Below are 26,038 nucleotides of genomic sequence, written 5' to 3' on the forward strand. Positions count from 1 at the left end.
ACTTATTTTGTGTATTTGCCTATGCAGCCATCCATCCACCCGTCCATGCATCTGTCTGTCCATCCATCTATCCATGCATCAAAAACAAAATCTGGGAGGACAATACACCGAAAAGAATACAGTGTAGGAGTCAGGTGGAGGCTTACAGGGGACTATTATTTGTGTTTATGTGTTTTCTGGCTTTTTTTTTTTTTTTTGCAACAAGCATGTATTACTTTTATAATAAAAGATAATGAAATAAAACTAAAATATAGCCATTTTCTTTCTCTAAGCTGTCTGCAAAGAATCACAAATGGTTTCCCAGATTTATTTCCTAAAATGTCTGCAAATAAGCTTCACTCAAATTAAGCACACTTGTAACTACTCAGCTGCAGTTAACAAACTGCCAGTCATCTGGAATTCCATTTCCTACCACAAAAAAAAAGAAAGAAAGAAAGGAAAGGAAAGGAAAAAGCCTCCCCCAGTGGACCCTCTGGCTGCATAATAAACAACAAATCCAGTCCTTCAGAACTCAGTCTGGAATGCAGGGGCCTCAGTGGGCCCAGCTTGTGCAACCTGGGCTCTGAGGACAGACGCTGCACAGCTCAGGGACTGGAGGAGGCCATGGCCAGACCCGGGCTCTGCCCTGGTCGGCACCGTCTGATGCTTTGTGCACCACCGCCTGCTCCCCTCCTCCTGCACTCTGAAATGTTGATGCCGCTCACAGGGCCACACACAGCCCACTGTTGCTCCATAAACAGCACACAGGCCCAAAGGGTGGAGGACTGGCCAAGGTGCTAGGCCGCCCTTACCCTTGGGAGCTCACCTTCCAGGCCAGGGAGCAGTGGCAGCTGCTAGACAGGCTGGTCACAGAACTCAGTGACGCTGCACCCTCTCTCGCCAGCTATACCAGGGTCCACTCTTGCCACCTTCCTATAGCGCTAAACGTCCTCTGAAGGAGTCTTGCTGACTTGAAACGGGGTGGAGAGGAAACACAAAGCTTAAGGGGACCTTACACATGTCATGAGTATGGCAAAAGGACATCACCTGCCAATGTCATCATCTCATGTGCCCAAATAGACGGTGCTTTCACAAGCAAGGCGATGAGGGCTTATTAAGAACACAAACTTATCAAAGACAAATATGCAAATTTGATAGAAAATATTTTTCTCTATATAGAGAATTCACAGGTATCTGAACTAAAGACTCCCTTACAGAGGTAAGAGCAGCAAACCTATAAGCAACTTTTGGTAATTAGTCCTTGTAGAACACTTTCCCCCAAAATGAACATGCATTAGCAAATTTTAGCCAGGTCATTCATAGTTCATTAATAACAGAAAGGCTCAGTGGGGGGAGGGGGAGGGAGGGAATTGGGGAAGGGGAGGGGCACAAAGAAAACCAGTTAGAAGGTGACGGAAGACAATTGAACTTCAGGAGATGGGAATGCAGCATAATCAAATGTCAAAATAACCTAGAGATGTTTTCTCTGAACATATGTAAACTGATTTATCAATGTCACCCCATTAAAATTAATAATAATAAAAATAATAATAACAGAAAGGCTGAAGAGCACCTGAGAAATAGAAATGAATAAAAACAGGAATGTGGACTTGTGTTTACTTACAAAAGTGAGCTTTCAAAACAAATGTAAACAGGTGATGTATATTATAGTGTTAAAACTCTCTTAAACGTATCTTCCAAAATTTTAAGACTATCGTATAGAAAACAAATGTTATGAAAATACTAATAAGTAAAAATGTCACTCTAGAAAAACCAGAAGCAGCCCTGGCCGGAAAGCTCAGTTGGGTAGAGCGTTATCCCAATGCACCAAGGTTGAGGGTTTGATCCTCAGTCAGGGCACATACAAAAATCAACCAATGGATCCATAAATAGTAGGAACAACAAATCAATGTTTCTCTTTCTCTACCTTCCTCTCTCTTTCTAAAAAGACAGTTGAATATATTTTTTAAAAGAAACATTAGAAGCAGTATAAAATTTACTTATCTGTCTGCCCACTGGCTTCAAGGCCAGAGAGGCAATAAAAGCGTTTCTCCATGGGAGCTCCTAAGTCAGCTAAATTTCAGAAACTTTGAAATAGTTCAAAGGGGAGAAACACTGACTCTGAGAACAGATAACTGGAGTCAATGACTGGCTCTGCAACTTTGTGCTTTTCTTATTTTTCTGTTTTGAAATTTATTTTTTATTTTTTGTATTTTTCTGAAGTGAGAAGCGGGGAGGCAGACAGACTCCTGCATGCGCCCAACTGGGATCCACCCAGCAGCCCACTAGGGGGCGATGTTCTGCCCATCTGGGGTGTTGCTCCGTCATAACAGGAACCATTTTAGTGCCTGAGGCAAGGCCATGGTGCCATCCTCAATGCCTGGGCCAACTTTGCTCCAATGGAGCTTTGGCTGTGGGAGGGAGAGAGAGAGAAAGAAGAGAGGGAAGGGTAGAGAAGCAGATGGACACTTCTCCTGTGTGCCCTGGCTGGGAATCAAACATGGGACTTTCACATGCTGGCCTGCCGCTCAACCACTGAGCCAACCGGCCAGGGACCTTTTTTGAATTTTTTAAAAAATTAATTTTAGAAAGGGGGAGAGAGAGGGAAACATCAATTTGTTATTCCTCTTATTATGCATTCATTGGTTGATTTTTGTATGTGCCCTGACCAGGATCGAACTCGCAACCTCGGAGTATTGGGATGGTGCTCTAATCAAGTGAGCTACCTGGCCAGGACACAACTTTGTGCTTTTCTTTTCTCATTTACAAAAGAGAGGGAAAACAGCATCCATGCCATACTTGGCATCCTTGTTATGAGGATGAGTGCACGGGCTTGGCACTCACTCAGTGTATTTAACATGTATAAGAAAAGAAAATCTGACTCCATGATTTTATATCCAGACAAAAGGATTTTTTTTAACTGGAAAGGCCACATACAAACTGGTATCACAAACATATAGGCAATCAGAGAATATCACTTCCATGAGCACTTCCTAAGAAACCCACCAGAGAATATGCCTCCGGCAACCAGAGTAACTAAGAGAGAGAGAGAGAGAGAGAGAGAGAGAGAGAGAGAGAAGCAAGTGAGCAGATGTGATATAGGTTTCCACTCCTAAAGTGGTGATCCTACAGAAGTGGGGTCCATGAGACAGGAAAACCTAATTCTTAATAACTTATGTAGAAAGAAATTACACAATAAATGAAAACCTAGGAATGGCCTCATCATCTTTGGCTGATACCCTGTCTGGACTCCTGGACTTTCCCCAAAGTGAGTGGATGCAAATTAGCCAACCCATGGCCCAAATCAAATAATTTCTATTTGTAACAATATGTTGTACACCAAAAATTAACACACTGTTTAAATTCAACTATACAGCAATAAAAGATAAATAATTTTTTGAAAAATAACAATTTCCATTGCAATGCAACTTAGAAAGGATATGCTGACACCATCGATCCCCCACTGGGGCCGAGGACTTTGCATTGACTGATGGCGATGGGATGATGAAGAGTGGGTGTCGTCATTCACCCTTTCCCACTACCACCGGAAACAGGCCTCTTCTCCGACGACCTCAGTGTCAGGTTTTAATATGATGTGGCCCATAGCCCCAAACTATGTCTTTAATTTACAACACCCACAAAAAGATTTGCTTTCTAACTGAAGCATCTGAATTTCAATTAGGAAAGTTGCAGAAGAAGTATTAAATGTGAAAATAGGATTTTGTTTTGAGATGATCTCTGTGATGGGGCACAGAGGCAGGCTGGACTAGGCCCACACTGTAGACATGATACCGTTTGGGGGCAGCATGGAGAATGGGAGTTGAGGCTGTAGGGACAGGAATCTGCAGCTCACATTTAATCAGATCAAAGACACCTTTCATTACGAGATGTATCACTATTTTATGTCTCCTCAGTAAAGAAAGCCTGCTGCTAATCATTGATAGAATGGAAAAATTAGATGGCCCTGGCCGGATAACTCAGTTTGTTAGAGTATCATCCTGACGTGCTGAGGTTAGTGGTTCAATCCCCTGGTCAGGACACATACGAGAATCAACCAATGACAGCATGAATGGGTGGAACAATGAATCAGTGTTTCTCTCTCTCTCTCTGTCTTCCTCCCTTCCTCTCCCTCTAAAAACACATCAGTAAAAAAGTTATTTAAAAAATTAAGATTTCCATGGTAAACGGAAAAATATTAGACAACTTACCTCTTAAAAACAAAAAGATAATAAAAACTAGCAAAAAAAAAGTTACCAGCAGGAAACTGAAGCAAAGAGAAACTTAACCCGGGCCAGCCAGGCTAGAAAGCTTTGCTTCCAGTTATGGTGGAGTGGCTCACACTGAACCAACCCTGCAGCAGGAAACAATTATAAACTCTAGCCAAAACATAAACAAAACACTGTCTGAAGGCACTGGAGAGCAAAGGACACAAACTGGAGTCAGCACTTGGAAATATGAAATAACACCCGCTGAACTTCTTGCTATCTGGCCTTGTGCCCAAGGGCAAGCTGCAGCTGAAAACCAGGCGAAGTGGCTAAAATTTAAACAGAAATCCAGGGTCTTGGCCGGTTCTTAAATCAGAAAGCAAAGTTTAGGACTACCACAGCACCTTGGAAGTAAGGAGAGGGAGCCCGGAAAAGAAAGGCCCAGAGGAGGCCGTCCAGAGTCTATGAATGTGCCTGGCGAAAACCTCTGGCTGACCTCTGAACTCCAGATGTGGACAGCAGACAACGAGAAACCCAACTAAGGCTAAAATAGCAGAACAAAGAGTTCAGGTGTTAATTAACCTCCCGTAAGGAAGACAAAGATTAGAGTCTGAATGAAGCCATGTAAACTGGCTGCTAAAAATTCTACAGAGGGGCCCTGGCCGGTTGGCTCAGCGGTAGAGCGTCGGCCTGGCGTGCGGGGCACCGGGTTCGATTCCCAGCCAGGGCACATAGGAGAAGCGCCCATTTGCTTCTCCACCCCCCACCCCCTCCTTCCTTTCTGTCTCTCTCTTCCCCTCCCGCAGCCAAGGCTCCATTGGAGCAAAGATGGCCCAGGCGCTGGGGATGGCTCCTTGGCCTCTGCCCCAGGCGCTAGAGTGGCTCTGGTCGCGGCAGAGCGATGCCCCGGAGGGGCAGAGCATCGCCCCCTGGTAGGCAGAGCGTCGCCCCTGGTGGGCGTGCCGGGTGGATCCCGGTCGGGCGCATGCGGGAGTCTGTCTGACTGTCTCTCCCCGTTTCCAGCTTCAGAAAAGAAAAGAAAAAAAAAAAAAAATTCTGCAGAGGAACATAACAGAATCCCTTGTCTCTATAATGCAAAATTTACTGTATCTGGGATAAATTGCAAAATTATTAGACAAAGGGGAGAAAACTCCCAGGAAACAGCGACCTCTATTTAAGAAAAAAGCTAATCAATAAAGACCAAACTTGAGATGACCTAAATATTGGAATTAGCAGATAAAAAATTTTAAAGCACTTAAAACTTTAAATTTTAAAGTTAGTGTTTGAGAATGTAAAAGAAAATATACTCCTAATGAATGAACACATGGGGACTCAGCAGAAAAATAGAAAAGTTGTAGTAATGCACTGTGCTTCTATGTATGTAAAAGTATGACTTGTGACAGATATATAACAAAGAACAAGAGAGAAGAATTGGGAAAGTGCTGTCTTATAGTCCTTACACTTTGTGTGAATGCGTATATTATTTAAAGGTAGATTCTGATTAATTAAGGTGTATAGTGGAATAAGAATGTCCAACTTGTCCAAATTCCTTGAAATTATTAAAACTCCACAGGAAAAAATGTCAGAGGAGGAGGTAGGTGGACAGAGAAGGAAGGAGGGAACATAACGCAAAAAGGCAAATGGCCTATTTTGAAAAAAAATGGTAATTCAAGGTACAAAATTACTTTATAGTACATCTTAATAAGAACACGAATTCAGTAAAAGAAGATAATAAAACAACAAAATGAGATGAAAAAATATAGTAGACCAAAAAAAAAACACTATTGTAGAAATAATAAAGTAGACACAGCAAGGAACATAATGCACCTCAGTGAAAATCTAATTACAGGTAGAGATAAAAGAGCTCAGATGATTACTGTGAATACGGAGGAAATGACCAAGACTAAAGTGCATTGAGAGAATTTAATTGACAGACAAGACAAAGACAATCCAACATGAGGGTAATCTGTGTCACTGAAGTTACAAATCTGCCAAAATGGAGAAAGATATTCAAATATACATAATATTACTGCAAAAATAAAAAAAACATTTCAACATAAAGAAATCATTAAATTTGCAGATTTCAAATACATTGTGTTTTGAAAAATTGATACAGAAAGCTCAACACCAAGACATACCCCAGTCACACTAGTGAAATTCAGGAATAAATAATTCTCCACATAACCAGTTACCACCAGGGAGAAAACAGGGCGGGCCTAAGACTGCTCCACAGCCGGGATCAGTGGGCTCTGGAGGGGAAAGTAGGACCCATGAGTAGGATGTGCAGCCAAAAGATACAGTCAACATTTTCCTTAGCTTCATTTCAATTTCTGTTCTTCTGATATATGCAAGTAAAAATAAAAACTTCCATAAAATTGCATATATATGAACCCATTCTCACAAATGTATTTCTGTCTGTCTGTCCCCTCCTTGCACAGGTTTGCACGGAAAGATACCAGGATTAATGCTGACAGAGGTTCCTCACTCAGGGGTGGTAGGGCCGGTGTGATCACTTCATCTTTTTACTCCTCTGTACGTGTACCCGCCTCACATGGCTGCGGTGAATATGAAAATGACTAGTTCCTGGCCCATTGTTCAATAAGTGAGATCCACTAGTACAGTTATCAGCTTGGCATATGAACTTATTGGTGATGAACACCTGGCCCAGTCAGGCTAGATGCCCCCTTTTATCCCCCGTGGCTAACTGCACAGCCCCTGCTACAGACACGCCTGCCTCCACCAAAGGCCTTGGACATTCCCTCGCTGCTTGTCACACACACCCTGTGAACCCTGGTCCTGCAAAAGTGCCTCCGAGCTCGGCCGTCCCCCCATTTGTTCTTCTCTTGCAGACATTTAAGCAGTTTGGGGCTAAACAGTTCGAATCTCAACTCCACCACAAACTAGCTAAGTGACGTTGGGGAAAGTCATTTAGCACCCCAAGGCCAAGGTTTCCAACCTGAAAATGAGATCATAAAACCAGTCTCACAAAGCTATTGAGAGAAATAAAAATTCAGGTTTGCAAAGTATCTACAAAGAGCACAAGAGTTACTTTTTATTATTACTTTTTTTATGTGACTTATTTGATCTCACTGCCCTATTTAATGTGATATATATATACAGACACAATACACCTGCCCTATATTATGTGTATATATTAATGCACATACACTTTTTAAAGACAGAGTTTATTACTTTGTTTTGTACCCAATGAAGGACCTACTATAGAGTACAGGACCTGCTCGTGAACTAAAAAACTGTAAGGGATAAAAGGGCCCTTGGGAGATTGCCTTGTCTAGTAATTCCCCAAACTTGGGAGGCTTTGTTTATTAAGGAGAGTCTGGGGCCTGCTATAAGCTCTTTCGGTTAGTAAAACCGAGCTGCAGTCTGAGAATGTCACTACTAAGCTTGCTGACGAGGTGGATCTGAAAACCAGAAGGTGTGCAATAAACATTTGCTGCGCTGAATTAAGTTAAAACCAAACAGTGACAACCCATCTTGAATGAGCCTAAGACAAGAGACTGCCGGCCTCAGCTGACCACAGGGCTGCAAGGGAGCATCCCCAACTGCACTCAATCCTTAGGAGCTGGCCCTCAGACACTCACCTCAGGAGCTGGCCCTGCCCTCCGCAGGCGGGCAACTCCAGGACAGAGAGGAAACTTCCTTCTTGGGGCCATAAGCCTGGCTGTCCATGCCCAGTACAACTGTATAAACTACTCAACTATTTGCCCTTTTATTGTAAGACTGTCCATCATTAAAAGAATAACATGTTCATTACCAAAAACTTTTGAAATACGGAAGCAGCAGAAAGAGGAACCAAACAATATCACTGAGAGACAGTCTGTATTTTAGAATTGTTTTCCAATCATGTGCTGAAACTCTACGTACATTTTCCACGTGATCATGACCTTCGTGGAACTCATGGCTTGTGGCTGTCCACGTACTGTGGGGATGTGCCGCGACTCACTTGTCCTTTCCCTCTTATTAGACTTTTATGTGATTCTCATAAATCATGATACCAGGACTTCTTGGTGATAATGCACGTCCCATGTCTGACACTATTTCCTCTGGACAGATTCACAGAAGAGGAACCACCAGGCCAAAGGAGACTGAAATCTTTAGCTATATATTTTAAAAATACGCACCTTGATTTCCCATATTATACCTAAGGTTTAAGTTGTTATTTATTCTGAGGTTCTTCAAAAACATATTATAATCCACTGCTGTATCTCTATCAATGTTGTAGTGTTCTGCAAACCTAAAACAGAAATGTTCTTTAGTGACCAGAAATTATGAGACAAAGAGTAAACATGCAGACAGTTGGTTACTGAGGTGTCCTTTACACTTGGGGCTGGTGTTGATTTTAATGTGTGTTTCCACTTAGAGCTGGACTTTAAAGTAAACCCTAGGAAATGTTACCCCTTATTTAAAATGCAGAGACTTCTAAGGAGATGCCTTTACCCTGTGCATGGGTGGACACACATAGAGTCGAACTAATGGGACAGAACGCCCTCCTGCCCGTCGCACCTCGGGGTCTTCTCCTGTCTCTACAGGAGGAGGGGGCGCCTAGCGCTTAGGCTGCAGGGGAGCCACGTCTGCATTCAGAGCACAAGTAGGTTCCACTTTCCTTTAATCATTGGGGGAATGGAGCTGGGCCATGAGAGTTCGCTGGTTAAAATGTCGATGATCAGAGAACCACAGAGCTGGGTGGAGGGGAGAGCACAGCCCACTGACCAAGCACCTCGCTCCCCCAGAGAAACTGAGGCCCAAGATGATATACTATCTCAGACCAATTAACTACAGCGGGAGGGGGAGGCTGTCCTTGGTACATGCTATGAGTTTTATATATAAAAAGAAAAATCTTAAGCACAGTGTTTCTCCCTGAAATATACTGAGGTACTCATTTTTTTTTTTTTAAGACAAATAGGATGTTTGGATTTTTTTTTTTCCAGTTCTTCAAATCTGCCACTTGATAAATGATTTTCTAGATAATTTCTGCATTATTACACTTATTTTAAAAATGACAGTTTTTAAATGTTTGGTTACATTATCTCCATATGTGTTGGTTTCTATAATTATCTAATTTCATGCTGCTTTCTAAAAATTTAGTAATTATCACTTAAAGTATTTATTTTTCTGTTTTCCAAATTTAACAAAAAGTAATGTCATACGTTCATTTCAATGCATACCTTTTTTCCACGTTGATGGGTTTTGCCTATTGTTCTAAGAAGAAAACTTATCTTGAGCTATGTATGAGAGCTGCCAGATGTCAGCAGTGATCCCCCCTAAACAGCTCCCTCTTCTACCCTTACTGGCTGCCTCGCGGAAAGAAGGCTGTGAGAACCAGAGGTGGCCCCTGCTGTCCTGCTGCCTGAGTGGCTGACCTCTGGAAAGTGTTGGCTCCTCTGCTGTTCCAGGAAAATGTCGGGTTGCTGATACAATTCTTGCCAAGTGTTCTCATTTTCTGTGAAAATCCAGCTATCCTTCAAAGTGGGATCTGCTCATAAGAGAGCCCTAGCCTTCCCTAAGGGCCAGCCCCTTCCCATTCCTGCTGCCTGCCACCTATGCACTGAGCCTCAACAGACAGAATCTGGGGGGAAATATCTCCGACAGGTAACATTCCAAAAACTCAGCCTCAGAATGGCCCAAGCACACAGTACCTCAAAGGGCTTCTTGATGAGAATCAAGGCCTGGGAGACAGAACCAGTCCTAAGATACCACAGCCAAGGCCATTTCCCCAGGGACCAGAAGTTACATGTCCACAGAAACCTTCAGGCAAGTCAGTCACACAGGAAGGCCAACTTTTAGGGCCAAGGGAAAGACACCCGTTGACCCATAACCTCTCCAGGTTCACCACCTGGAACTAGCCTGGGCTTCACTCGTCAGCCTGTCAGCTCAGGCGGCAGACTCTCCTCCAGTGAGTGACTAGAGGAGAGAGGGAGCCCGGTTCTCAGGCTTCTCATCAATCACTCAACCTGCAGGGCAATGAAGGTCGGGTGGTGCACGATAGGAACAAAGGAAAAAACCCACTGGGTCTCAGGATGCTCTGGTTAACTATAAAGCTTAGTGATAATTGTTCTCACTTCCTATTTACATAGGCTGGATGGCATTCTGCAGCCTAGAGAGAGCCTTGGACCAAGGAGTAAAGGGCACGACTACAATCAATATGGTTATGGTATCATGATGGGAATCGAGGACCTACTGTGTGCCTGGCACGTGGCAGGCATGCTTTGGACATTATGTGGAATCCTATGCCAGCCCTGCAAGGTGGGCTCCCCAGTGTCCACTTCTTTAAGAGAAAATGAGTCTCAGAGAGGCCTGGGGGCTCCAGAGGCCCGAGAACTAGGGAAGGCGGAATACAACTCTGACCCAAAACGTGCCTGACTTCACAGCCCAGGCTGTTCCCACCTCACCGAGCACTGAGGGCCGAAATGAAATAGAAAGCTGTTAGATTTAAAAAAAAAAAAAAAAAAGATTCAAAAATGCATTGTGTTTTCTGCTCAAAGACTAAAAAGGCAAAGTTAATACTGAAGCAGCTTCTCAAGAAAAGTGTATTCTTGAGCTTCAACAAGAAAAGCATTAAAGCAATTGAAGAAATGGGCGGCTTTGATCTCCCACATCCCCATTCTAAGGGACAGCGATTCTATTAAGTTCCTCAAGCCTTATCATGAAAACAGCATTGTTTTTGAGGCTTAAAAAAATCTCAAATAAAAATTGGTGGAACTCTTTATTATTCACTACTTATAGATGGGGAAACAGACAGTAACATTTTTTTAATAGATTTACTAGGTTGGAGACTGCGGTGCCAAACACAAGGTTTATTGTCAAATAAAACAGTTTTTTTTTTTTTTGATTGCCTGTTTTAAAAGAGTGTTGCTTCTGTTCTATAATTGCATGCACAAAATTATTTAATTTGTTTTGTTTGGATCTTATTCTGGACACTTTCCAAGCTGGAAAGATGTAAAAATTAAAACATCTATTATGGCTTTTATAGTCTGAGGTGGGTTATAAAGAGAATAAAAAGAAAATATTCAAAAGACTAGGAAATGTCCATTTTTTAAAATTCCTTGCTTCTCAGACCCTGCCATGCCTGTGACAGTCACACTTGCTACAGGAGCAAACTCCTCTACTCCTAACAGAAGTGACAGTGTCTTTTTAATACTATTCCAGGACCCACAGTGAGCCATTGTCATAGCGATTTACAATCACAGTGTGACATAAACTCCCAGCTTTGGGGTGAACTGCGAGGGCGTGGTGCTCCCCTTAGTGGCCTGGAGGGTAGTTACAAAAGCGAGAAAGGAAGGAGAGAGAGAATGCCTCCCAGCCGCATACTATATAAATCAAGTTCAACATGGACCCTCCTTCTAGTGTCTTCCATTCACACTTCAAGTAGTCACTTGAGCCAAGCATCCAGCTTCTTCCAAATGATCTGGAGTTTCCTGAAGGCTCAAAAATTTGCTCATCTTGGCTTCCACACACTGCCCTCGCATCAGGGGCATGTGACAGTGGCTTTCCAACGACAAACAGCAGCTCAGCATTCAGTCATTCACTGTCTCCTGCCACAGCTCCCCCAACTTCAGCAGAAATAGTCTTCAAAGGAAAACTAAGTTTCGGTTGTTACATCAGAATGGAGAACCAGTAGAAAGAACATTAACTTCTGCACAACTGCGGAGAATTTTCATCCTTCTAACCACAGGCTTGGAGTCACAGTCTACTGCGAGCTGGAAACACACTGGACAGAGGGCGTGGTGCCAGCCAGGGGGAGAGAGACAACTGGTGATGGGTTACTTTAATCGAGACGTGCTAAGTCTGCAGGCCAGATGACGCACACCCTAGGGTACTTAAGGAATGAGAACCATCAGCTCTTGCTTCTGAGATTCCATGGAGAGCCGAGCCGACGTGGGAGAAATGACAGATGAGTGCCTCTTTTAAGAAGAGTGGGGACAGAGGAGGTGGGGGAGGGCCATGTGTGGCCCCAACAAACCCGACAGGTCCCGTTGTGAAAATGGTTTCAAGCTCTACAGAGCGGCCTCTGAGCCTTCCTTCCTTTCCTTACCTTTTGTATTCAGCGTCTTTCATCTTCACACAGAAGGTCTCCAGAACCCTCCTCAGCTCGCAGGGCTGGACCAGACCCGTCTCGTGCACATCAATGAGCTTCAGGACGCTGAGAATGGTTTTCATGTTTTTGAAAATCTGTGTATAAAAGTGATTTAGGGAAAGTCAAAAGACCCAGTGTTGAAAACCAAAATGGTAATAATAAAAAAAAAATGTGCAAGTTTTTAAATGCTTCTTGTAAAATAAAATGTTTTCAAAGACTCACAGCCGTAGGTATTACAAAATGATATGTCTATGGAAAAAAAAGAACACTACATTTACTGGATGTTTTCAAGGCAATTTTCTCTGTAAATGGTCTTAGTAAGTTTTTCTATTGTTGTTGTTTTTGTTTTTTTAATTCTTTCTGATGTAAAGCAGTGAGTCTCACAGAGTTCATTCCCTTTTCAGCCATATAAAAAAATCCTCTTTGTTAACTGATACTTAAAAACTACAACTCAGGCATACCTGAACTCGTAAAATTTTTATTTTTCATAGCCAGACCCAAACTATTTTTACTGGGCGCTGAATAAAACATATTACTGTGTATTTCAACCCCTCTGAATTTTTTAAGAAAAGATATTACAGAATACTTGCATAAAGACCTCCCCCAAGTTCAGTCCAAGCATACTTATGGGCATACGACCTCAAGAGCATCAGGTAGTCCCTGTGGAGATGCACTTGCCCTTGAGCTGCTCAGACTTAGAGGAAGGAGAGAGCCATCCCTTAGAGGAAGGGGCCCCATGTGTCCCCAGCACAGAGCTGTGCAACTGACTCCTCCCAAGTCACATGGAGGCAGTAGGACCATTTCCCCATTTTTCAATAAAACTGAGTTTCGGGGAGGCTACAGGAGCCACTCAACGTCATCTGGCTAGATGCTGATATTTCAAACTCAAGTCAATACTTAAACCACACCACCCCGCAGAGGAGAAAAGACATGGAGGTAAATGCTGCCCAAAGCTGGGCCATGGGAACAAGAGCCAAATAACAGAGACGGACAAGAGCTGTTGGCCTTTCCAGGAGAAAAGAAGCACTTCCAGCCACAGGCATCTGGGGGGGCTTCCTGCAGGAGGTGGCATCTGAGCCAGAGGGGTGGCTGGGAGCTGACTGAACTGGTGTGGGGTGACCTCCCACTCTAGGGGGAGAACAGGAAGGACTAGACACAGCAGGACACGAGGCCAAGGTCAGGATCATGGAGGAAGACTGATGAGCAACTGGGGCTGGACCCTGGAAGGTCTGACTCTACCATCCTATACTGACCAAACCCAAGTGCAACCCAGATTCTGAGGAGAATGAATGAACCTCATGGAGAGATTTTAGGAAAACTCTAAGATGAACAGGTTTGTTTCCCTTATCAACATTTCCTCTTGACAGTTCCCTTCACTAATCAGTCTCGGACTGACCGAAAGTCACCTCACAGCCAGCCCTCTCCTGGGGTGGTCATCCTGATCACACCTAAGGCATCACTAACACTGCCTGTCCCTCCCCCTGACTTCTGGGGGGACCTTAGCCCCTGGCACGCACACCCATCTCCAGCACCAACCATTCCTGGTGTTCTCACAGACGATCTGACACCCAGTCTCTGTGCTCCTGCTCATCCTACCCTCCAGGGGTCACCACTCTCTGCTCAAACTCCCATCCTTTATTATTCCCAATAATTGCCACCCTCCAAAGTCTACGCACATGCTCCAAGCACCACCCCCACCCTTCCCAACAACATTCTCCCTGCCAGGACCCACCTATGGCTCCTGTTCACACTCCTCTGCCCCCTCATCTGTCTGACTCCACACCCATGTGGTCGGCCTAGGTGGCACTTGTGCCCTCTCACCCACAGGAGTCTTATCCTGCTGTCCACACAGCAGCACTCCACACAGTTCCCTGCTCCTCCTTTCTGGAAGCGCATCTCCTCCTGGTGTCCACACCCCTCCCCCGTCCTCCTTCTTCTTCCTGCCTTCTTCTGGTTTCCTGCCTAGGGCCTCCTCATCTCCCAACCTCTGAACTCTGGAGCACCTTGGGACTCGGTCCTCCACTCACCACATTTACTTCCAGTGGTCCAGCCTGTGGCCTTAATGACCAGCCGGTGGCTCTCAAAGGTCTGTCTCCAGCCCTGTCCTCTGCTCTGAGCCCAGCTGGCATACCTGAGAGCCTACCAGACATCCCAGGCTTACCAAGCCCAACCTGCTCCTCCCACAGCCTCCTGTCCCCAAACATGGCAGGTCTATTCTGCCAGATTCTCCTGTTCCCACATCCCTGTCCACTCTGTCCAGAGAGCCTCGCAGCCTTCTGTTAAAATGTTTGCAGAACCCAGCCGGTATCACCCCTTCCCACCTTCCAGCCCTCCAGCGGCCCCACCCCATTCAGGCTGAGGCTGGGTCTTGCTGTGACCCACTAGGCTCCCAGACCGGCCTCTAGCAGCATTGTCCCACCTGTCTGGCTCCTGCTTTCCGGCCACACTGGACTGCTGCACCTCAGGAGTGCCAGGTCTTCCTGCCTCAAGATGTCTGCATGTGCCGTCCGGCCCACAGCAGTCTGCCCCAGGTAGCCACCGGCTGCTTTCCACTTCATTTGAGTCTCGGTCCAAATGTCCTCTTATCAAAATGGCCTCCCCTGAGCACATGTATAAGATAGAACCCTGCTCCCAACACACTAATCTTCTTCAAAGTACTTCTCTCACCAACTAATGTAATGCTTGTCTTTACTGTCTGTTTTCCCCCCTCAAATGCCTGCTCCCTGAGAGCAGGGTTTTGCTCATTGCTTCCTCCATGCCTCTGGGAAAACCTGGCTGTATGTCTGCAATAGCTCCTCAAGGCCAATCCTGAATGGGAGGATATGACAACTGAGCCAATATTAATTGAATGTCGGTTATATGCGAAGTCCTGTGCTAAGTGCTATATATACCTCCCACTTAGAACAACCAGAGAGCATTGCTAAACGATCTTAATATCCAGCACTGGGGATACCAAGTGAGGAATAGCGGGCCAGCATCGGTTGGGGGTGTGTCCACCCTCGGCTCCATCACTGCATCTAAAAGCACAGGTTCGGCCGTGAACATCATGTGCTCCCATGGCCGTGTAGAAACTAAAACTTCAGCATCTGGTCTGCTACCAAATCTTGGCTCGCCTCTCCCAGGGAAACGGAGGACATGAGGTGATGTGCTTTTCTAAAACCCCAAAGCAACCCATATGGATCTCCAGCGTGGAGTGCCGGGAGCAGCACGCCTGGCACAGAATGCACACCCACCAGAGGTATGTCTCCAAGTTTCTTATCACTTGTCAGACTGAAGTTTGGCAAGATCTGAACTGAGCTGCAGATGGTGAAGCTTATCAAAGGCAACCAAGTTCGGGCTGCGGTGTACAAGACTTGTCCCATGCAGGATGGAGGCGGGGGAGGGAGGGAGGGAGAAAGGTATACAGAGCTAGCACGGCGGGGGTTGCAGGGACCGTGCCCCTGCCCCTGCCCCTCCACACTTACCTGCTGCCCTGGAAAGGGGGAAGTAGGCGGCAGAGGAAAGGGTAGAGAGACAAATTAGGATGGTGTGGGTAGCATCTAGCTCTTTCTAGGCCAGCTAGATATTTGCCATTTTGGGTTAACCGGGACAAGTCTGCATTAAGAGTTAACTGTCTCTGGGCCCTGGCTGGTTGGCTCAGCGGTAGAGCGTCGGCCTGGCGTGCGGGGGACGCGGGTTCGATTCCCGGCCAGGGCACATAGGAGAAGCGCCCATTTGCTTCTCCACCCCCACCCCCTCCTTCCTCTCTGTCTCTCTCTTCCCCTCCCGCAGCCAAGGCTCCATTGGAGCAAAGATGGCCCGTGCGCTGGGGATGGCTCCTTGGCCTCTGCCCCAGGCGCTAGAGTGGCTCTGGTCACAGCAGAGCGACCCCCGGAGGGGCAGAGCATCGCCCCCTGGTGGGCAGAGCGTTGCCCCTGGTGGGCGTGCCAGGTGGATCCCAGTTGGGCGCATGCGGGAGTCTGTCTGGCTGTCTCTCCCCGTTTCCAGCTTCAGAAAAAAAAAAAAAAAAAGAGTTAACTGTCTCTGAACCTCCTGTGTAAGCCCCCAACCCAACTCCGAATCACCATCACGCCTCCCCCTAGCCTCCAACTCCAGCTATACTGAACTACTTCCATTCACAAGCACTGCAGGGTCTCTTCCCAGGAAGTAAACCTCTCACCTTGCCTGCAGAGCTCTAGATAATCTAAACCCCCACTACAAGATCTGTCAACCTCACCCTTCAAACTCATCCCTCCTCCCTCTGCTCTAGCTACAGGGCTCCTTGTTCTTTCTCTCACACACAACATACTCTCATCCACCAAGACTCTTCGTGGCGGGCCTCTGCTGCACAGCTCCCTCTGGGGCCTCCCTCGGGTCTCGGTCCCCTGCCACCTGCCCCTAGAGGCAGTCCTCCAAGCCCTGCACTAAAGCATGCCTTCATCCCCCTGTGAACACTCACATCATTTCTCATCTGCACCTGGACAGTTCATAGCTCTTTCTGTATCTGTTTATCATCTTTCTTCCTTTGCTGAAATAAAAACTCCCCAGAGGGGACTTGGTTTTGTTTGCTGCTGTGTCCTTAAGGCTTAGAGCAGCACCTGGACAGAGTGGATGCTCACCAGTATTTGCAGAATGGGTTAACATGCTGCATCTGCTGCCCGGCCCTGCCACTGTCTCTCTGGGCAGGGTCTGGTGCCTTCTCCGTGCCTTTCCTAATTCTGCTTCTATCTGAGTCATTGGCTACTTGACTTCCTTCTTGACATCTGGGTGTGTTCCTGTCTGAAATTGGTACCCAGCTCCCTCCCTGACAGGAGGAGACTCCCCACTCCCCTTCTGGCCTCTGCTCTCTGGGTGCTCCATTCCCACCCTTCATCTCCCCACTGTTCTGTGGAGGAGTGCTCAGAGAGGCCACACTCACCAGAGGGAGAAACTGGTGCACAGCTCACAGGGAGAAAGGCCACTGCCATGTGCCTCCTCCCTCCACACCCAGCACGCTTCTCAGGAAAGAAACGTGGTCTTGCCCAGTGATCACACCGAGAGGCCCCAGAAGGGGTGCCCTCCGGGCCTGGCCTCATTGCCGAGAGGCCTGACCCCCTTCCCACATTCCAGGTGCAGCAAACTCGTGCCTGCCGCCTGTTTGTATGCCTGCAAGCAAAGAATGCCTTTTACATTTTTAAATGGTTGGGGGAAAACCCCAAAGAACAATATTTTGTGACATGTTAAAGTGACATGAATTGCACATTTCAGGATCCTAAGTAAATTTTACTGGTGCCTACCCACACCCCTTTATTTACATGCTGTCTCTGGCTGCTTATAGGGGAATTACAAGGGCAGAACTGAATAAGTGGACAGAACATCTAGCTGTAAAGATAAAAAATATTTGCTATCTTTCCAAAAAATGTTCACAACCCCTGTCCCACTCTCTCCCATGCACTGCCACTCATGTCTGAGTGGTAAGTGTCAGGGGGAGTTATATGCACAAACACAAAGAGAATCACTGAGGATTTAAAGAGAAAACCAAAAGAAGAGGCAAGTGGGATTTTAAAGACCCAGGAGCCAGGGAATGGGCTTAAGGTTCTCTGCAGAAGCTGCCCAAAATCTTCTCTGCCAACCATCTTCCTTGCCCCCGTGCCAGGCTTGGTCCCAGCCCATCCTGGCAGCCAGGACCCAGCCGGAAGCTGCTTCCCGCTGCTGGGGGCAGAATAGTGCATGACCAGCACAGGCTCTGAAATGAGACTTTGAATCCCAGATCCACACTGTTATCCAAGCAGCCTTGGAACAGCGGCCTCACCTTCAGTCTCCTCCTCTATGAAATGGGAATGATTAGGGCACTGCCTCTGTGTGTGTGTGTGTGGGGGGGAGGGATGAGTTCATGTGTGCAAGTGCCTCACAGGAACATAATAAGTGGTGGTATGACAAAACTGCTGACTGGGACGAAAGGCTGAGGGCAGAGATCCAAATAACCAGGAAACCATATACCCATGTCGGGAAATAGTAAGTGCTGGAACCATCACTCCTCCCCCAACCCCTACCCATTCACTGCCCTGCTGCCCAGCCTGTTAACATAAGTCTTGAGAGGGCAGGTCTGCAGTGGTCAGGAATCCAGAGCAAGAAAGGGCCTGGATCGATGAATACTTGTTCAGGGAATGGATGGGTGGATGGATGGATTGATGGATGGAAGGATGATGGATGGATGAACAGACAGCTGGTTGATGGGTAAATAGATGGACAGATGGATGGATGGACTACAGATGATGAAAGGATGATGGATGGATGGATGGATGGATGGATGGATGGATGGATGGATAAATGGATGGGTGGGTGGGTGGGTGGATGAATAGATGGATGGATGGGGGTATTGCAGAGTTTATGGGGAAGGCACTTTGTACACTGAGGTAATCCTTGTATAGATCAGAGAGGTGCCTGCAGAAGGGCATAAGCATCTCATTTCCCTGTGGACTCAGTCTGCATCTTCCTGGAGATGAACTAAGAATTAACACACAGAGTGCAGATGGGGAGGGGCAGGTTAGAACAGCTTGTATGTCTGCTGTTGGCAGGAACAGGACATGTGAATTTTCCATCGGTTACATGCATACCAAGAAAGGCAGAAGGCTTGAACTGTCCTTCTCTCAGTGACTGCTCAGCAGGTGAGCGGCCGAGCAGCCTGAGGATGAAGCGGAGCCTCCTCAGCAGGAATCATACAGTTTGGAGGCCCCGGAGCATTGTCCTGACTACACCCTGTGTGCCCTGTGAGAAAGCAGCCTTTCCATGCTGCCCACAGAGGACACGGTGAAGGGAGACATGTTCCCTTTCCCCAGCCTCCCTCACAGATTCCACATACTGGAAGGAGGGGAAGCCAGGACTGCTAAGCTGGATTTGAGCTTGAGCTTTTCAAGTGGACCAGCCACTGCTGGCCTTGTTTATATTGAGTGTGACCAGAAAGTCATGAGATCTGCCTAAGACATCCACCCTTAAGGGACAAAGAAGGCAGATCTGCTAGCATCTGCTTGGGAACAGTGCAAAGCAAAAAATCAAACTGTTTCATATTTGTACCCCACTGAGTTTGGATGGTTCAATAAACTGTTAACAGTGGATGCTATTATTACTCTATATAGTTCTTTGTTTAAATTTCTTTTTATAGCATTTTCAGCTCCAGGAAGGAAAGCTGTGAACCCAAATAAATAGGACCACCCCAACTTTAAAGGAGGCGAGAAAATGCTTACTGTGTCTTCCCTGAGGCACCGACTCCCCACTCAGGCTGCATAACCCCTCTCTGGCCCAGCCCTTCCCTGAGGAAGAAGGTGCTTCTTCCTGCGGGAACATAATCTTGCACAGCAACTGACACCTTCTACCACTGCACTCTTACTAGCTCTGGGTCAGCTGCCCTCTGTCTGGGTCCTCATCAGGGGCCACCTTTTCTGCCCTGGTTTCTGGCAGAAAGGGTGGGGAAGGCATCCCCCCAGCTGCCTGCAGCGGGAACCCGAGCCCCCCCTCCCCCAGCAGAGGGTCCAGTCCAGCTCCGGCTCCCCAGCAGAATGGAAGGTTCGGATTCCACCGCCATCACCGCGCACCTTTATGTTGCCATGACTAAATTCATTTCAAATTTAAGGAGTACATTTTAAAAATGAAACCATGAACAAGGAGTTCTCTTACAATAAACACATCAATGCTCATTTTCCTTATTATTCTACTTTTGGCTATTTCATATAAAATCTTTAATTAAAGTTTCTCTTTGAAATTGTCATTATCAACCCAGAAGAAAGGAGGGGAAGAACAACACAGCTGTGCAGATACGCAGCGCTATTCAGGACCAAATGAACTGGAACGAAGCGGGCGGCTTGACTGTTATGTTCCTAGTTCTGGCTCTGTATTCTCAGTCGCACCGTCTAACTTGTCACTTTATATCGATTCCATCTGTTTACACTCTGCGGAGTATTGGCTTCCTACCGTGAACATTTCCTATTTACCAGCTGGTAGAGATGGGCCAAACCAGATAGGAAAAAATTAGAGTACATTCAGAACCTCATAAACACAAACTTTCAATTTGGGGACATGTGGGAGGAGCCTGCCCGCACTGCTCACCTTCCGCAAAGGCGCCGCCTCTGCCTCCGGTGCAGGTGCCGCTCACTCTCCGCGCTGGTGCTCACCCCCGCAGGCCCAGCGGGCGTGTTCACTTCTCACATGGATGCACACCCTGCCTTCACTAAAACCTGAACAAGCTTACAGGGGAAGATATCTAAATGAGCTCCAAGAAGACAGAGAAAAGGGAGCTAAGAAAGAGCTAAAGGAACCTGAGAGTCATGGTCGCTATGACGGAGCAAAACCCCAAAAATTTGCCTTGGAGTTTCCTTGTGGCTAAGGTAAAAGGGAAAACTTGCTGTTTCCTTCACCTCAGGCCACATAAACCTTCCCCCACATTTGATTTTCATTTTTAAAACACTTGCAACACAGCTTTAAGACTTCTGAGAAATCCTATCTACCCTTCTGACATAGCTAGGAAAAACTCCTAGGGCTTTCAAAAGGGTGCTAAAGCTAGGAGAAATTTTTCCTGTCTCTCCTTTCTAACACAGCCCACACGCATAGGATAGGCTCCACCCCAGGCACAGCAGGCCAAGCCAAGAATACTGGACCCCTGCCATCCGGACCTCAGCTCTGCATATGACAGAGCTGATCCACTATCCCCCACACACCAGAGGTGCTAGACAAATGTAGGCTGATGATGATGAGAGTGACTCATTCCTCTGATTCCTTCCACAGCCTGATCACAGGCACCTCCCTGCCTGCAGCTGCTCTCCCATCAGATGTACCCACTGCACTGCTGACATCCATCTCCTGATACCTCCTCTCTCATGCCACTGCCTTAATCAGAAACCTTCAATGAACCACCACCGCCACCTCCATTACCACACCTTGCCAGAGGCTTTAGGGTGAATACCCCACCTTCAGATTCTTCCATCTTGTTCTCCAGCCTACCCTTCAAAATTGAGCTGTTCCAATCTGCCTCGAGAAACAGAACTCTGCACAGGAGAGTCACGGGGCTTGTTCTCTTATTGTCCCGGCCACACCTCCACTGCCCCTGCGGCCAGGTCCCCTCCTTAGGGCAGACTGCAGTCCTGAAAGCTACCTCACATGGCGCCCTCCAGCCTGTCCTCGACACCGGGGCGCCACCCATGGCCCAGCTGAAGCTCCTATCTCAGCCGTCTCAGGAAGGTTATCCTGGCTGTTCCAATTACTGTGCCCTTTTCCTACAGAACTTTATTTCTGCATTCAGTAAACATTTACTGAGTTCGTATCAGGTGCCAGGATCTATTCAAGGCACTGACATTATAACAGTGAGCAAGACAGAGAAGGTGTCCCCTCCCAGGAAATGTCTATCTTAGTGATAACAGGAAAACAAACAAAAATCTCAGAATGTCCTAAGTGTTAAAGAAAACACAATTTTAGACAGTGTAGTAAAAAACATCTCCCTGGGAAGATCTCTCTTGGTGAGCACTGTAAGCAAGGCAACCAAAGCATGGGCACCTTAACCAGAGGAGTCTGATGGGATATGACTTAAGTTTTGAACAGACAATTCTGGGTGTCATGTGGAACACAGAGTGTAAGGAACAGGAATGGCAATCCAGGGGTTGTTGAGAAAGCACAGGACAGGGAAAACGGTGGCAGTCGAGTTGGAGAGAGGTGGATGTGTTCAGGATCGGTTTCAGGATACAACAGATAAGACATGTTGATGGACTGGATGTGGGAGAGGGGCCAGTGAGGGAAGACAGGTCTCAAGGCTAGTTCTAGGTTTCTGCTTGAATGACGCAGTGAATGGTGGACCCACTTACTAAAACGGGGGCAAGGCCAAGGGAGAAAAGCTTCTTGGGGTGTGGGTGAGGAGGGCGGTCAGAAGTTATGACTTGCTCTGTGGATAGTGACGAACCTAGAGTCCTAGATGGAGACATAAACGTGGGTGCCATCAGCATGGAGCCCTCTTATCCTTCCCCTCTGTAGCTCTAAACCATAAATGACTACATACCACTATCATTTAACTGTCCACATGAGAATTCATATGTATTATCTCCTCCAAAGACAAACTCCTAATTTTTTTAGTAACTTCTGGCATTATGGTAAGTTTATTTCATATATATTCTCACCTAGAATTTCAACTATAATCATGCAATACCGTTTCCCAGTTCATAGCTGAGGAAACAGTCTGCAGACAGATCCGCGAGCTTGGGTCACTCGGACGGTGAGAGCGGGCACTCAGCTGCACACTTAGCCAGGCAAGTCCACACACTCCTGCCTGGCCCCCTATGCTGCGCAGTTTTAAACATTTATCCCTACATTCTTCTTTGTATTATTTATTTGCCACATACAGGAAGATGTTATTAAGAAAAAAAAGATAAACTCAGTCTGAAATAATTACAAATTGATATACCAGAATTTTCGCTTTAGTTGCCCAATGAAGCCTTTAGCGAATTAATAATACAGCAACCAAAAATAGGTGCTGGAGTAGAATTGTTCTCAATATAATCTTTTTATATGGTGGCAAGTGATTATTTTGTTATGTGAAATTCTCTAGATAGAAATGTAAGTACTCTGCTTCCTGTAGTTGCACGCAGACAGAGTGAGAGCTGTGACATTATTAATCACTATGTTCGGTTATGATTGATAGGCCTTTCTGCGGGGAGGAAAAAATGCCTCCCATGCAATCTGTCCCAACAGCTCTGCGATATGCTAATATTTCCTTCAGATGAAAGAGGAGATGTGTTCAAATACCTGCTATAAGAGGCAATTAATACCTAGAGTACCAAGGCAGAGCAGATCAAAGCAGGATTAGGAGAATATTGCGAATTAACCTAAAGCTTGTATGTTTTAGTAAATGGCCTCCATTCTGGGTTTGACACAGTCTTTTTATTAGGCAAACAGACTGCATTCCGGTACATTCATTCATGCTAATGTGGTGTTACGATGCTAAGGTATGTTTATAAAAAACGGTTTTGATTCTGGCAACTGTTTCTTTATTCCTCAAGCCATATTCTTTTTTAATTTCTCTCTCTCCTTTTTTTTTAAGGAAAATTCACCTATTTAAGAAAATGAATCTACCCATCACTTTTGTCTTTTCTCCATGAGGATATTACAGAACAAGCAGGCAGCATAGTACCTCTAATTATTTACTAATTGCTTCTGCAATGACTAAGGCTGCATCTATGGAATGCCAAGGCACCAGGGTAATCCCATAAAACCTTGTGTTAGATCACTCGGTGTCCAACAGACACACTAGTCACGGCTGACTGGGTAGACCAGATGTTCTGACATCATGGTGCCCAGGCTTGAAGCACTGTTTCTGATTTGGGTGGTGATGTGGTACAAGAGCAAACAGCCAGGGGCTTAGGCTGTGTTTGTTTATTCTTTCTTTTTTATGTCTTTAACTGGATTCTTGAATACTAGTCTTCACTTAAGAACAGTTTTTCTGAAATGTGGGGGAGGGGAAGCACCATGACATTTGTAAACATATGTTGCATCCTTACAGAGGTCCCTGTTTCTCTGAATTCCTGGACATGGTTCCAGTGCGCATTCACCCCACCTCACGTAGCAGTGTGAGATTTTCTCCTCTGTCAGCTCCTCCTTTCACATCTACCTTATCCTTGTATGGGGAGCTGACCAAACAAAAATAAACAGTAAAAAGACTAAAACTGAGTTAGCCTGCCCACACACTGAAGCTTGGCTTTAGTCCTTTTTGCCCTGAAGAAGGTGAAGACCTACCTGAGCCTCAGACACAGCCACTGCTCCTGGAGGGAGCTGGGATCCCCAGGCAGGCAGGAAGCACAGAGACTGAGGAGCTGGGAGAACGTGAGGGCATGATGCCAGACAGAGGAAAGGAAGGAAGGCCCCCAAATGCCCATGTTAAGCCGACACTACATGGATGAAAAGGTGACTGCATCCATTCATACGACGATGGCAGGGACACCACTCTGTGATGGACTGGGCCTGCCTATAGGCATGGCAGACAGTCATGCATTCTGACTGCAAGTGAGCATCAGCACTTTCCTGGAGCAGCCTGGGAGAGGGGGGCCGCCCAGGGGTTCAGGGCAAGGACGCAGAGCCCAGCTGCCTAGGCAGCCATTGCAGCTGTGTGCTCCCAGCCAAGCTGCTGAGCCTCTGCTCTGGGCTCCCTCCACATCAATGCGGATAACAGCGGCACTGCCTCATGGGTTTTCCCAGGAATTAAATAATGTAGTACATACAGCACAGCACCTAGAACTCTCCTAAAAGTACCCAGTCAGTGCTAACTATAATGATCACAAAAATTGGGGGATGATTCAAAATGAATATGAAGCTATAAAATAACCCCTATTTTTTGTGAGCAGTGTATTACTATTAATACTGTTGGCAAATCCAAGTTCCATTAGTGTCCAGGGGATGGAGGCCCAGCCAGCCAGAGAGATCCTGTTATCAGGTGGCTGAAGCAGACACTGTAGGCTGCCTTTCCCACATCCATTCACCTTGACCCCCTTTTCTCCTAACAAAACCCTCCAGTTTCCATTTTGTTCAGCTATCCACCTTCTGGTGACCATGTGCTTCAGGGGCCCAGCTGCCACACCATGCTGACCAATGCCACTGTCGGTGACTGGTTTGGGGGTGGAACATTATTCTGGGTTGTGCATCATGGGGAGAAGCTTCCCATGTTTATAGAGTCACATTAGAAGAAACACCATACTGGAAGAACTGTGGCATTGCAGTACCTGCAGGTCAAGCCTGGTGGCAACCACCTGGTGAGCATGGGAGTCTCTGGGCCTACACACCTCCTGACTTCTTCAATGAGATGAGGTGGTCTCAGGTAGTTCAGTTGCAGAGTTTTCTGTTTCTCACAACCAAACACCTCAGTGTCTGAGGCGGTGCCACCTGGTGGCAGGGAAAGCCTACCACGGGAAGAGGCTTAGTGCCTGACAAGCAGAAGCCTCACTGGGGCAGAAAGGGACTAACACTTATTGAGAATCTGCTGTATGCCAATTATTCTCATTCATTCTTAACTACGCTGATAGGTCAGTTCTGTTGTCTCTGCCTTAGAGATGAGGAAACGGGACAGCAAGGGAGAGACAGACCCATCCAAGGTCCCATGTGGGAAACTGCAGAGGCTGGATTTCAGGCCAGTGTGCCTGATTCCCACTAAATCCCTCTGCCTCCTGGAAGACTAAGGAAGCCAAGGACATGAAGACCAGAATACTCAAGTAGCAGTAGAGGAGATGCCCAAAGGCACAGAAGAGGAGCCAAAGGAAAGCAGTCATCTGCGACCAAATGAATGACAGGGCCAGAGAGTGAGGGCACGTGAGGTACATGCAGAATGCAGTGCCCGCGGGTTGGAACCTGAGTGCAGATTAAACCAGGGAGCAGCACCAGCCCTGAGCACCACCTGGGCTCACGCAGCTTCCTCTTCCCCGAATGCAGGGCCCCGTGGGATCAGACAGCAGCCTCGTAGGAAGCCCAGGATCACAATCACCATAAGACGGAGGAGAGACAGGACCTGGAGATCTATCCCTTGACTGATGGAGACAGAGTCAGAGAGCTGGAGGGTTCGACTGGGTAATGAGCGTGAACATGAGCTTATGTTGGAGGGGCTCAGTGCACATGAAGAAGGGAGAGGCTGAGGAACCAGCTGTCAGACCAAGCTCACTGCAGAAGAAAACAATAAGGAAATGCAAGCACTGGGGTTGGGTTAGTTTGGGGTGCCAACTGCTAATTATTTGTTAGGTTAGGAAAATTAGACCACACATACATTTAGCAAAGTCTGGCTCCC

General features: G+C 46.6%; 1 protein-coding gene across 1 annotated transcript in view; it reads right to left on the reverse strand.

The window, feature by feature from the left end:
- Positions 1-26,038, reverse strand: part of EFCAB6 (EF-hand calcium binding domain 6) — a 196,386-nt gene that overhangs the window by 127,392 nt on the left and 42,956 nt on the right. The window contains exons 6-7 of the mRNA XM_066358621.1: positions 12,238-12,374; positions 8,327-8,439 (exon numbers count right to left, since the gene is read on the reverse strand). Of these exons, the coding sequence (XP_066214718.1) occupies positions 8,327-8,439; positions 12,238-12,374 (250 nt within the window). The remainder of the gene's footprint in view (positions 1-8,326; positions 8,440-12,237; positions 12,375-26,038) is intronic.

Source organism: Saccopteryx leptura, chromosome 1, assembly GCF_036850995.1.
Source record: "Saccopteryx leptura isolate mSacLep1 chromosome 1, mSacLep1_pri_phased_curated, whole genome shotgun sequence".
Classification (NCBI taxonomy): Eukaryota; Metazoa; Chordata; class Mammalia; order Chiroptera; family Emballonuridae; genus Saccopteryx; species Saccopteryx leptura.